The 14,175-nt window shown below is 43.6% G+C and overlaps 1 protein-coding gene across 44 annotated transcripts in view; it reads left to right on the top strand.

Annotated features, from left to right (window-relative positions):
* Positions 1 to 9,626, top strand: part of SORBS1 (sorbin and SH3 domain containing 1) — a 221,161-nt gene extending 211,535 nt beyond the window's left edge. For 28 of the 44 annotated variants that reach the window (XM_055081458.1, XM_055081454.1, XM_055081469.1 and 25 more), the window contains 3 exons: positions 404 to 594; positions 3,531 to 3,643; positions 6,390 to 9,626. In XM_055081458.1, the coding sequence (XP_054937433.1) occupies positions 404 to 594; positions 3,531 to 3,643; positions 6,390 to 6,457 (372 nt within the window). In that variant the 3' untranslated portion in view covers positions 6,458 to 9,626. The remainder of the gene's footprint in view (positions 1 to 403; positions 595 to 3,530; positions 3,644 to 6,389) is intronic. The other 16 variants (XM_055081486.1, XM_055081477.1, XM_055081483.1 and 13 more) reach the window with 1 other exon arrangement.
* Positions 9,627 to 14,175: the final 4,549 nt, after the last annotated feature.

The raw sequence follows: 14,175 nt of genomic DNA, 5'->3' as shown, positions 1-14,175 counted from the left end.
ATTTAGAGACAATATTTCTACTCTGCCTACATGTGGGATTAAATTAATATATTAGTGCATGATTGGGGATACATACTTGCATTTCTATCCTGAAATTATTCCATTTGTAACAGTTACTGACTAATTACAGGCTTTTATGCTGCTGCCTTTTTTTTTTTTTTAAATATTCATACTAAATCCCAAATTCTTCTGTATCTTACCTGTTTTTTCCATGCTTACGCCTGGATCCCTCCTGCACTCCACTACTGGAATATCTATTTTTTTAACCTGGATCTTCAACTCTGTTGTTTTCCTGGACTTATGTGCTTCATCTGGAATGTTACATCTCTTCCTCTCTTTCTTTTTTTTTGTCCCCATGTTGACTGTTTTATGGGGGTTTCTGGATATCTCGGGGCCACCACAGGAAGCAGTTTGCAATGAGATCATAAACATTGCCGAAAAATCTGTTCATTACTGCAGCACTGTTTCTCATCCCCTTGACTTTCACCACAAGGTATCCCCTTCTGACAATAAATCATCTCTAATCATTTCTCAGCAACCTCAAGCCCAGCAGCGAAGAGTCACCCCAGACAGGAGTCAAACCTCCCAGGATTTGTAAGTACACTTAGGCGAACCTCAGTTCTCGAGTTCTCAGTAGACCGTTGGGCTTAGGAAGTGGGTCACTGACTGACTGTGGGGGCAGCCATTTGGGGGAATGAACCAGCCACTCCCAGCTTCTCTGAGGGTTTCTAGTTAAGGCTGTTTCCCATCAGCCAACGTGCAAACAGGTGGCAGGTAAATAAAGGAGGTCACGGACTCTTGGGGGAGAGAGGTAAAGAATTAACTGCCATATAGGGCAACTGGGAGCTGCGCTGACTGCTCTCATTCCTAGTGCTGTGATAGTGTAGAGGAAGGAGTGTTAATTCTGACCGGAGAGGAATGAATAGGGTTGATCCATTCATTAAAAAAAAAAAAAAGTATTGGATATATCTATGTTCTAAGCACAAAGGAGTAAACTCCATTCACAGAGGAAGGGGGTTCTGGAATAAGCATTGAAAGACAAATCAGATTTGAGAGCTAGAGCAGGGAGGTAAAAGGTCTTCTCAGCTGAGAAAACCAAAGTGTGCAAAGGCCCGGAGTAGGTAGTGTGTTTGGAGAACATCGAAAAACCCCTGTGGCCACGGTGTGCAGTTCATGGAGGGAATGGAGACAAAGCTCAAGGAGCAGGTTAGGACCAGACTGTAGAATACAGAATGCAACTGAAGTAAATTTGGATTTTAGTCTGCATTCACTCAGGAGCCACTGAAGGTTTTTAAAATCAGGACCATATACTGGGAGTTCCCTCGTGGTCCAGTGGTTAGGACTCGGCGCTTTCACTGCTGTGGCCCCCGGCTTCAATCCCTGGTCGGGAAACTAAGATCCTGCAAGCCACGCAGTGTGGCCAGAAAAAAAAAAAGAGGAACACATTAATTGGATTTCGTTTTAGGTAGATACATCAGTCAACAGAGTGGAGGGTGGATTTCAGAGGCGAAGGACAAAGACAGTGGTTTGGAGATATGAGTACAGCAAAAAAGTGGTGAGGGCCTGAGCTAGGAAAGAGTTGGACCTCTGGTGCATGGAAGAATATAAGATTATATAAGAATATAAGATTCCCCGAGGAGATAGGGATAAAGGGAGAAGAGAACTGAGGATAGAGCCTTGGGGAACCAACTTTGAAGGCAACAGAGTAGTAGCCAGCAAAGGAGACGGGAGGAGCGGCAGGAGACACAGGCGAGGGTCTAGGAGCACTCACTTGTGTGCAACAGAGCAAGCAGTGTGTGCTCAGTGGTGCCCCTGCTTCAGAGAGGCCGAGGAGGACAGGAAATGAGAAATGTCCTCCAGGGGGCAACTGGCAGCATCGTTGGTGACCTCTGCAATGACAGTGCTGGTGCAGGCAGATCCCGTGTTACAGAGGGCGGATGAGTCGGTGTGACGTTGAGTGGGAGGAGTGGGGACAGGGAGGCTATAGATTCAGGGAGTAGCAGAGACAGGGGAGTTGTTTTTAGGATGCAGAGGCTTAAAGCACATTTGTACTTGAGAAGGAGTTAACAGAATCGCAAGATACAAGAGAGAAGACGAAAGTCGAGGAAATAGCCCAGGGAAGGGAGTTTAGCCTGGCCAGGAGCAGGGACCCTTCCTTACACATGGAAGTAGGGGCAGGAGGGGAGGAAAATTAAAGCTCTGCTCAGAGGCGGGGGAAGGACTCTATGGAACCGTGTCCCAACAGCATGAAGCCCCTCCAAAATTAGAGCCAGTTGGGGACCCAGGCAGCAAGGTTGCAGGACTGTTTCCAGCCGGTCTCCGCGGTCTGGGGTGAGACAGAGAGGCAGATAACTGGAGTAATCTCCCAGAGCTGAGGCTGGCAAAGCAGCCACGGCGGCAGTAAAGGGGCTAAGGCATCGTAACGAGTCCAGGTTGGGTAAGAGACAGCAGGCAAATACAGAAACATCAAAATGTATTCATTTCCCAACTGGAAATCCATCTGCAACTCTTAATTCCTCATTAGATACCTTCCTTCTGGCGGACAGATCCATCTACCCGAGTTTCACTACATTTGAATAAATATGTAAAATTAAATTGCCCCTTTGGTTTTAGCAGAGAGCAGAACCTCTTGTTTCTAGGAACTGCCTCCACTTGTTTCTAGTTTCTCTTGCCCATATGCTGGAATTCACCGACATCCACTGAAAATGGTAGATGACTGGCTGGTTTGCAAAGTTTTACCTGCTACTGTTGTGTTTGAAAGTAGCAAGTAAACAACTGTGAACTGGTGCGTAGTAGGTGCTTCTTAAATATCTATCAAAAGAATAAATGAAAACAAGCGTTTATTTGTTGCCAAAACAGGTATCAGATTTCACAAGTAGTCCAGCTTTTTCCAGAGCTTGTTGTCAGAACAAATTGCCTTAGGCCGGCTAACAAGCAAATAAAAATCTTAACCCCAAACATCACTGGGCTAGAAATGCTTTCAAGAGTTTCAGAAAAATGGCATCCACGTTTAAAAGCAATTAATGAAATGTGCGTTGGCACGTAAAGAAACTCGAGGTAGTTTGGCTAAACAGTGAGGCAATTGAGATGTACTTTTAAAAATTATATATATACATGACAATTGCCTCATGCTCTCCAGTGTATGTGACCAGAATATAATGTCTGTCTCTGGACCTAAGTAACTTCTGATTATCCTTGATAATCTACATGTATTGCCCTATGTTAAGAAAAGGACTCGATTAACTTTAAAGGGGGAGCATCTAGACAAAAAAGCTTGGCTGTGGTAACCAAGTGAAACTGAATAAAAGGACTGATCGTGACTTGCTTCTCAGAAGTTCCCCATCCCTGTGAATCTTAATTTGCTTATCACATGGATCTCCCCAAATTATTAGAGAAATAGCCAATAAAATACTTTTATCCCCACTGATGAGTAGGAAACACTACCCAAATGTTGATTTAGCTGAAATGGGTTTTTAAAACTCATTATTTAATTCCATCAGTGTTTGAGTCAATATTTCTTTCTCTCACAGATTTAGCTACCAAGCATTGTATAGCTATATACCACAGAATGATGATGAATTGGAACTCCGAGATGGAGATATTGTTGATGTCATGGAAAAATGTGATGACGGATGGTTTGTTGGTAAGTGACATCGTACTTTTCTTACCAGTTGTGTATCGAAGGAAGAACTAGGCGTGACGAGTCATGAAAAGAGCACTATTCTCTACACAGAGAGAAGGGCCTTCTCAGTTCCTATACCACCATTAGGAACGATGAGCCACCCAGTTTATGTTTGCTCTCAGGGCAGTGTGGATGATACTAACATTGAACCTGACAACCAAATATGCCAGCATCTACTGTATGGAAGGGCAGTTGCCAGCTTCATCCATTGAGTTCTGTTTGTTTTGTTTTTTTTTTTGTCTGTGCCATGCACCTTGCAGGATCTTAGTTCCCTGACCAGGGATGGAACCAAGGCCCCAGCAGTGAAAGCGCTGAGTCCTAACCACTGGACCGCCAGGGAATTCCCTCTGTATTTCTGTTGTGCATCTGTCTGTCCTACATTCGGAAATTTTAATTTTTAAAACGCCTGTGGAACACCACAGCCTAGATTTCTGCCATGAAGCTCAAGCATCTGTGTAGACATTCCAAAGACCTCATTTACTCCAGGCTTCTAATAACTTTCCTCAAAGCAACCTGCTTAATTAAAGGCGTCACTTTCCTAGGATGGGGGAGAGAAAGATCAGAATTTGAGTTTCTGTAACAAAACAGATGCTTGATATACTTTCCTACCGAAGTTCTCTCAACGAACAGCCTGTAAGACAAGAATTATCCTCTCTCCACAGATTCAACAAGTGAGGCCCAAAGAGGTTCAGTGACTAGCCCCAAGGTCACCACCCAGGTAGCAAATGGTAGGGCCAGTCTATGAACTCAGGCTCATCTCTCCCTGAGCCTCTGTTCCTTCTGCTCAGGCACAAACATAATGTTGGGAACCACTGACATTCTTTGTTGTCAGTTTACCCCTTAAACAACTGGCTTTACCTTTATCTTTCCAAAGACCCACTCTTTCCTGTCACCCTAGAAAAGCTTTGCTAAATCGAAATAATGTCAGGACTGGGGCCGTGAGAACAAGGCCTCAGCACAAATGGGAAGCCAGAAAGATTTGCCTTGGCCTCACCAGCCTCCTAGAAAGCTACCCCATCCTCCTTCCAGGGCCTGCAGAAGCTTGTGGTCCTCACCACGTTGAGGTTCTGTTCAGAAGGAAACCAGGTCTGAAAGTCAGCATCATTCTAGTGCAGTGCAAGTCCAACAGAAACATAATGCAGGGAATTCCCTGGCAGTCCAGCGGTTAGGACCCTGCGCTTTCACTGCTGAGGGCCCGGGTTCCATCCCTGGTCAGGAACCAAGATCCCGCAAGCCTCACGGCACAGCCAAAAAAAAAAAAAAAAAAAAAAAAAAAAAAAAAAAAAAAAAAAAAACCATAATGCAAGCTATGTATGAAATTTAAAATTTTCTGAAAGCCACACTGAAAAAAGTACAAAGAAACCAGTGAAATTAATTCTAATATATTAAGCCCAGTGCATTTAAAATATTATCATTTGAACATGTCATCAGTATGAAAAATTGCTAGGGAGATATTTTACAGTCTTCTTTTTGTACATAAGAATAAGATTTTGAAATCCAATATGTATTTTTACAGTCACGGCATCGCTCGGTTCAGACCAGCCATGTTTCAAGGGCTCAGGAGCCCCACGTGGCTGTCCTATTAGAGTGCAGGCTAGTAGGGATTTGTTAAACTCTTCCAGGAGTACTTACATTTTTATGAGAACTTGGGATGGTGTGAGGGGCATCCACCGGCAGCTAGATAAAGGAAATATTTTAGATTCCTTAATTCCTCGAACACTTAGAAAAGTGGCCTGGTGTTCAGACTATGAAGAAAATAACCCAGGAGAGCTCATTTTCCTCATCCATCAGGAAAGGTGCTCACCACCCATATGAGCACATCCCTGGGCTTTACCATCTCAGTTCTCTGCAGCCTCCTTGACCACGCCCCTGGGGCTTCAGCTAGCTGTTTTAGATGGCCTTAGCTTTGACAGACACATTCTTCTGGCCTAGAAGTTTTACTTTGGGCAACAACTCCAGCCCACTGGTAGTGGCTGCTTGAAGTGTGTTCAGCAGGATTCTGAAGCCCTATCCAAGCCAATCGGGGAAAGGATGCAATGATCAAATTGTGATGTCTGCTAATGAGGGGGTAATAATGACGCAACATCTGTCTGCCACCCCACCCTTCTCTCCCAGCTTTAGAGAGAGAATACCAAGGGAAGGAACTATTGCTAGATTAGGGATCCAGCAATGCTGGATGTGGAGCAGCCCAGGAAGGGCTCGTTCCCTGGTAGCTCAATGTTCCTGGCTCAGAGGGAACCCTGACAAGGCTGGTAGTGAAGACAGGGAGTCAATCTGGGGCCTAGGCACAGGCTCAGGAGGGAGATTTCCTTTTACTGTGCAGTCATATCCAGTGGACTTTAGAAACCCTACAGTTTAGAAATTCTAAATCCCCAGTACCTTGTTGTGTTGGATAACTGTGTTCATTCTTCCATAAAGGAGAAGTACTGGAAAGAGCAATGGGCTGGGAGTCAAAGACCTGGGTTCAAAGTCTGTCTCTCTGAGCTTGGTTTTCCTCATGTGAAAAAAATGGGAGTGTTAGAAATGCCTGCCTTGCTTATCACCCAGCATTATTTTGCAGCCTAAATGAGATAAGATAGGGGAAAGTGATTTGGAAACCATATGCCCTTCTACAAGCTACAGGATTGTTATCAAGGACTCTCTCTGAACTCAAATGGGTGAGTCTTCTCATTGTGTGTATATGTTTTTGGTGGTTTTTTTTTTATAGGTACTTCAAGAAGGACAAGGCAGTTTGGTACTTTCCCAGGCAACTATGTAAAGCCTTTGTATCTATAAGAAGACTGAAAACCACAGAGATGATGATTTTCATTGGAGGATGAAGCATAATTCATGAGTTTGTCTCTTTAAACATTGAGTCAGTAGGAAAACTAATGCAGTGGATAAAGAAAGAAGAAAAAGAGAGGACAGAGAAGTGTTGCATTTAAAACCTGAGCCTGTCTAAGCTTACTGCGTGTATCAGACAGGGCTGAACCACGCAAGTTGGTATTTACTTAGCTGCTTCTGGGAGCCACTCCAGCCCTGCCCTCTTCCCTCCCCCCGTCCCCCACCCGGCTTGAGTAATCTGACCTGCAGCATGGTCCAGGAGCGGTTAGGCCAGAAATGCTTCTTGCTGCTTCAGGCTTGACCGGCTTTGGCTCAAAAGGGTCGTCTAGCCTGCAGGAGCCCTCAGAGCACCAGGCAGATCCCCAGCCATCCTCCAAGGCTCCCCCAGTCGCCCCAGAGCCTGCCGGTCCCCTAGTGCTGTGAGAGACCAGTCAGGGCTGCCAAGGCGATCCCTAAACAGTGGTGGAGACCCCAAACTACCCAAGGCCAAGTCCCTCACTGGAGGTAGGTGGGGAAATGGAGGTCAAAGGAGGTGCCCAGTGCATTCAGCCTGCATGCAGCTTTGCCATTGAAGCCCCCGGTGTTCAGCCAGAAAAGCACACAAGGTTTGCCCCTGGAGCAGGGTGGCCAGGCAGATAGTTACATTTGTATTTCCAGGTGATTAAGTCAAGAAGCCCTGTAGCTTTTGAGGTCCCTTGCAGTGGCTCCTTCCCCATATCACTGGCTGTCAGGAACGGTCACCTTCAGGGCAGCACAGTTTCATTTAGCAGAATGCCATTGCTACTCTTTCTTTTCTGGATTGTTTTAGGCCAGGACAGTTTGGGGTTGATAGGCCTGTTCTCACAGAGAACCAAGGATGGTGTTCAGTGACTCATGTAACATACCCCAGTGTGCACTGGATGCCAGGGGGCGCTGATGAGCAAGGCACGCTCCAAGCCTCAGAAGAGGTTCACTGTGTCTCCATTTTCATTCCCCGTAGAGTCCAAGGACTACCCAAAATGTAGGAACCCAAGGTTATGAATCCTGACTCACCCTGTGAGGCTTCTCTTTAGAGCAGAAGGTGCAGATGCAGTGGCCCTAAGAGTGAGGCTGTGATTCCGCCACTCCCAGGAGGCCGGTCTTTTGTTGGGGGCAGAGGCGCCTGGGGTGTTCAGTCACAACTTTATCCAATTCAAGGATGCTTATTGGCCACTCTGTTAGACACCTTGGAGAGAGAAAGATAGAAATGACTCATTCCCTGCCTGCTGGGAACTCAGAGGTGGTTGGAGAGACAGACACACAAAAATACTGAATCAAGAGAGACTGTGATAAGTGCTAAGAAGGGTGTGAGAGAGGAAGAGATGAATTTTCCCTGAAGGGACCCTAGAAAGCATTGTCATATTTCTGTCTCCATTAGCTCACCTTGAACAAATAGGATGCTGGAAGAACCTTTGTCTGAGAGTGGTTTATGGCTGGAAATACTTGGAACTGTTTCCAGGGTCTTCAAACTCTCATCCTGCCCACATATACACATCCAAGGTCACAAATAGGAGTAGCAGTTCCAGGTTGATAGGGTGTGTACAGGAACCCTGACTCTTTGCATATAGCTCAGAATTGGCCTAGGACCCATGTCCCAGAGTCTTTATAAGCACGCAAAGTTTGTCTTCAGTGCCTCAGCTTCTCTCTCCACTATGCATCTTAGGACCCCCATCAGAGAGCCACAGTACCCTCACTCCCTGTCCTTCAAAGCGTGCTCTCAGGAAAGCAACTGCCACTGACTCTTTCACAGTAAAGTATAAGTGACTGATAAAAGGAAGGTGTTATTTCTTCCCAGAAACACTGGTTTTTTACTAGAACAGAGCGGAGCCTTAATCCCAAGGGGGAAAGGCTGTGGAACTAATGGTGGAGGTGGGGCTGGGGCTATAGGTGAGGGTGGATGAGCTTCCTGGGTAGAAAGGGACTTCTTGATATTCCTTAAGAAAGACTCAGTGCTTTGGAAGGTCCACCTCACCATCCAAGGGCACTCTGTTTCTGTCTCTCCTCCCCCATCCGAATATAGTTCAAGTGCATATCCACATGCATTTCACACAGCAGCATCACCCATTTTGGAATATATATTGGCTAATGTGTTTCCTGGTCTTTCTTAGATGCAAACCATTCATAACACGATCTTATCTGTTTTTTGAGGGGTGCTTATTGATTAGGTAAGTTTGAACACCTCTTTAAATACAGCTAGAAAATAAACCAATTTGTAAAGCCACATTTGCATATGATGCCAGCCTCTCGACTTTGTATATCTCCAGAATCCCAGGTATGCCTCACCAATTTGCCCATCTTTAATAAACTCATCTGTTAAAATTTGCATCAAACTTCAGCTTCCTACATATGACACAACAAGGAACAAAGGGTTCCAATTGCCCCTTTGTCTTCAGACATTTAGTAATACAAAATACCTATTTTTATGCTGAGATATTTATACAGGTTTATTAATCGCAAGTACAACTAACTGGCAGCATGCCCTGCAACACATTTTGATAGATTAGCCATGCTTCTGGGTAAAGGCAAGCCCCACACTACTTAACTTTTGCAGTCTTTCTGGGATCAGTAAGAGAAAAAAAATCACATGCTTAAGAAGTGGGACTGTAAATATGTATATTTAACTTTGTATAGTCCATGTACCTACTTTGTATAGAAAAATAATTTTAAAAATTTGAACCGAAGGGGGAGTAAAATAAGGAAGTCATGAAGTTTTTTTGCATATTTAAATGAAGGAATTCCAAAATAACTTACCTGCAGATTTTTAGCACAAAAATAGCCCTTGTAAAGTGTTATAATTTTAAATAATCATTCTTTCTGGGAGAGAAGGTAACTGTTATCTCAATTATAGTGGTTTTTCTTATTTTGTTTTTGATTTTTTTTTTTTTTTTTGCAGTCCTATTTATCTGCAGTAGTGTTAAGGCCTATTGCTAGAATAGGTTACTACAAAAAATATTATATTCTGAAAGAAAAATAACTGACATTATATATAACCAATTGAAGTATTGCCATTTAAATTACACACCAAGAGCATGTACTATGCAGACACAGATTTTTCTGTTCATCTATTTTTCTTTATGCAGTGGATCGATCTGACAAATAGATGTTGAATTACTACATTGGCTGTACATGTTATTTAATAAACTTTATTCAGAATTGCGTGGCATATGTTTGTTCTTACCATTCATTGTTTCTTTCCTTCCCTTTCAAGTTTCTCAAATGACACTTATATTCACCTCTTCAATGGTGCACACTCTCCTTTTCCATTCTTACTTACATCTGGCTTCCCCGTCACTCCTTGAGGACACCACTTACTCCATTCTCGATAGTCTAACTCCATGACACTCTGAATTGATGTTGACCATTTCACCATTCTTTCTAAAATGTATTTGTTCTGATTACAAGAATAATGCACGTCTTTAAAAGCAAAAGTGACCATTATAAAATATGTATAATGGGTCTCGATTTACTCCACAAGACATGGGTACAGAAAATGAGACAGCACTTAGTTTTTCTAAACAAGTTAAATCTGGCTACGAGTCTAATCTTGCTGCAGTGGGTGAAAATGCAGTCCTTGTGTTCACTCCCAAACCAAGTGTGTCAAGGCTGTCCCCTGGCATCTCCATTCGGGGTGGGGCCTGCTACAGCAGCATGGGTCTGTTCCATAGCAGAAAACCCCAAAACTCCCACCCTGCCTCTTCTGATGCTGTCCTTCACCCTTCAACTCAAAGCACCCATTTGCACTGCTACCCCTTTGGGGTGACTCGGTGGAATCTCCTTTGCTTAAGCCTTCAGCAGTCCTGGGAGAAGGGTCATCTTCCAGGGGTCCGACAGCCTTGATACCAGGCCCTGAGTCACAAGCACTACTTCTGCCTTCCATCCCGTCCAACAAATCCATCAGCTCTACCTTCAAAATACCTTTAGAACCCACCCACTTCTATCACCACAGTCCAAGCCATTTTCTCACCTGAGTCACTGCAGTCACTTTCCAACTGGTCTCCCTGCTTCCACCCTTGCCCCCTCTACCTTAGTCTGAACAGAGCAACCAGAGTGATCCCTCTAGCGGCCACTCCTCTCCCTCGGAGTGGTGCAATGGCCTCGAGTCCAAAGGACACTGCCCTGCCTCCTCTCTCACCTCTGCCTTTCTCACTGTTCCTTGCCGCCACACAGTCCTTCTGGCCTCACACTCATCAAGCACGCTTCAGCTTTAGGGTCTTACTATGCTGTCCCCTGGGCCTGAAAGACCCTGCCCCCAGAGCTGCGTGGCGTCCTTCCTTCCTTTAGGTCTTTCTGTTGCCCTGTCAGGGAGGCTTTCTCTGACCACTTTATATGTAATAGGATCCTACGGTCTCCACCCCAGCATTCTATCCCCCGCTCTTTTCCTGTGCTTCTCCAAACACTCATCACCATCTGATATTTCTTTTCACAATCAATTGTATAAAGTCCACGAGGGTAAGGATTCTGTCTTGCTGTTACATGCCCAGCACTGAGAAGAGTGCCCAGCTAGTTGGCACTCAGCCGACTAGTTTGAGCAAATGGTTTGAGCAAACAAATGAGTAAATGAGTAAATGAATTAAATTAAGCAATGAACCTCTCCAGACCAGAGATCCTAGAACTCAGAAAACTGACACTAATTGTGAAAGCAATGAACCATCATCGTGTCACTTTCTTACAGCAGCAAAAATAACAGAAATTAATCTCTTTAAATATTCTGGGCTCTTACAAACATAGAAAGTGAAAGTTCTCTGTAATTAAAGTCACCTCCCCACAGAGATCACCTAACTAACTATCCAACATGTGATCCTCCAAGCTTTTCGCTTTGCGCATACAAAACACATCTCTAAACAAATGCTTTAGACAGTCTTACATGCTTTTTTCCCTGCTAACAATAGAACTTGGACATGTTTCCATAATTTACTTAACCACCCCCCTATTGGTGATGCAACAATTTGAGGTTATTGCCAGCTTTTTACCACAACAAACAATGCAGCATTGAGTAGAATTATTGGCTCAAAGAGCAGGAACATTTCAAACGTTAAAGAAATATTGCCTTCCCCAAAAATTGCACCAGTTTACACTCCCACCAAATGTGTGTGCTTCCCCACCACCCAACTGTCTTACTTCCATGAAAGGCTCTTCCTTGGTTTGCCCACCTTTTCTGGCCAGCAGCTTCTCAGTCCCCTTTCTAGATCTTCACCACATCTCAGCCCTCTGTTATTTTCTCTCCACACATGCTCCTTCAGGAAGCAGACTCCCCACGATATAATTTGGCCCAAAGAGTCAATTGTGTGATGGCTCCTTTCATTGATAAGTAGTGGAAAACTAACATACTTGCTAGTATTGAGTCACATCCTTGGGAAGAAAGGAGCTGGAACTAGCCTCATGCAGGAGTGAATTCAGAGACTCAAACTTTCTCTGTATTTGTCTTATTCTTGGCTCTGTTGGTCTTGTTTGGCTACATTTTCACCTCCTGAATGCGGTAATAGGAACTACAGCTGCAGGTAGCTCTCCAGCCTCACTCTTCCAGTTCTCTAACTCTAGACCAGGCAAAAGGGCCTTCCTGTGACTTCCCTGAAAACAATTCCAGACCCTGGCAGGCATGGATATTTAGTGTTCCTTGACTCATCACTTGGGTTAAAGGGACTGGAGTGTGATTGGCAGGCCCACCAGAACATCATGGAATAGGGGACAGGAGAAGGCCAGGCGAGGGGGTGGACTGCTATAAGAAGGCAGCTGGAGAGAGAACTCAATGGTCCAAACTGGACTTTAGGCATTATTGTGACAAACTTTGGAAAATGGGACACCATTTTCCTGTCCCAGGACAAACTTCAGTGTAGCTGAATGTTGGCTCTCTGTGCAGAAGCTCTGCTAGCCAAGGTCTTAAGGACACAGCGTAGGAGGACATCTATCCAGAGGAGGGGGGCTGATGTGACCAAGTGGACATAGCATAACTGTATCACACACTAAAAGTATGATTCTCCCGAAAAGGAACAAAGATTGGTGTCTCAAAAGTCATGAAGTGTTTGGGTGAGTTGTATGTGGGTGTACTGGACAAGTCTTAGCATGTCAAACCTATCTCAGGGATACTTAGCAGAGGCCTATTAGGACAAATGAAAGAAGTTACTACTTGATAACAGGTAATTTGTGGAATGTATTAGGCAAGAAGGTGGTTCAGATTGAAAATATTTATATAGGATGGATAAACAACAAGGTCCTACTGTAGTATATCACAGGTAATTTATATTCAATATCCTGGGATAAACCATAATGGAAAAGAATATTTTTTTTAAAAAAGCATGTCTCTATGTGTATAACTGATCACTTTGGTCCAGCAGATTGGCACATTGTAAATCAACTCTACTTTAATAAAAAACAATTTTTTTTAAAAAAGGAGAATATTTAAAGAAAATTTAAGATGAACCCACAGATATAAAAGCCCTGATGAGATAATGTGAATGACCACGTGACACTTTAGTTTATGAGGTCTCTCCTGGAGAACAACTACTCTGTTCTTCCAGCCCCCTCACTCTGGCATCATCAGAGGCAAAATACTGGGTAGATTGAGTCTCTCTGGCCCTTTCTGGCTTACTCATTTTTAAAGTGACTTCTGACAAACTCACATGAAACTGCAAAAGAGGTAAATCTGAGAATCATCTTCAAAATACCATATATCACGTAGATTGATGAGAGCTTATATTATCAAGGTCAGTGGATCTCAAAGTATGGTCCGTGGACCCCTAGGAGTCCCTAATCCCTCTCAAGAGATTCATAATGTAAACTATTTTCATAATAATGTTAAGACATTTGTGGTAGCCAGCTTCCAAGAACGCCTTCAGTGATCCTCACCTCCGGGTATTCACACCCTTGTGTGGTCCCCTTCTGCATTCTATCAGGGTTGTGTGACCAATAGAATATGGCAGAAGAGATGGTATGTCAATAACAAGTCTAGGCCATAAAAGCCATTGTGGCTTCTGCCTTTTGATTGAACTACACTTTAGAAATAAGTAAGATAAATGTGCTAATTCATCCAAAAGGAGGCATTAAAATGAACAGTGGGCTGTGACATTTTTCACAGAACTAGAAAAAATTATCCCAAAATTTATATGGAACCCATAAAGGACCCAGAATTGCCAAAGTGATCCTGAGGAAAAAGAACAAAGCAGGAGGCACAAACCTCCCAGACTTCAGACAATATTACAAAGCTACAGTAATGAAAACAGTGTGGCATTGGCACAAAAACAGACATGTGGGTCAATGGAACAGAATAAAAAGCCCAGAAATAAACCCACACACCTATAGTCAATTAATCTTTGACAAAGGAAGCAAGAATATACAGTGGAGAAAAGAGAGTCTCTTCAGCAATTGGTGTTGGGAAAGTTGGATAGCCACATGAAAATCAATGAAGTTAGAACACGCCTCTCACCATACACAAAAATAAACTCAAAATGGCTTAAACACTTAAACATAAGACATGACACCATAAAACTCCTAGAAGAGAACATAGGCAAAATATTCTGACATAAATTGTAGCAATGTTTTCTTAGGTCAGTCTCCGAAGGCAATAGAAATAAAAGTGAAAATAAACAAATGGGACATAATCAAACTTATAAGCTTTTGCACAGCAAAGGAAGCCATAAACAAGAAAAGAACCTACG

The sequence above is a fragment of the Physeter macrocephalus genome, chromosome 20 (assembly GCF_002837175.3).
Source record: "Physeter macrocephalus isolate SW-GA chromosome 20, ASM283717v5, whole genome shotgun sequence".
NCBI lineage: Eukaryota > Metazoa > Chordata > Mammalia > Artiodactyla > Physeteridae > Physeter > Physeter macrocephalus.
This window is presented reverse-complemented; position numbering and strand designations above follow the sequence as displayed.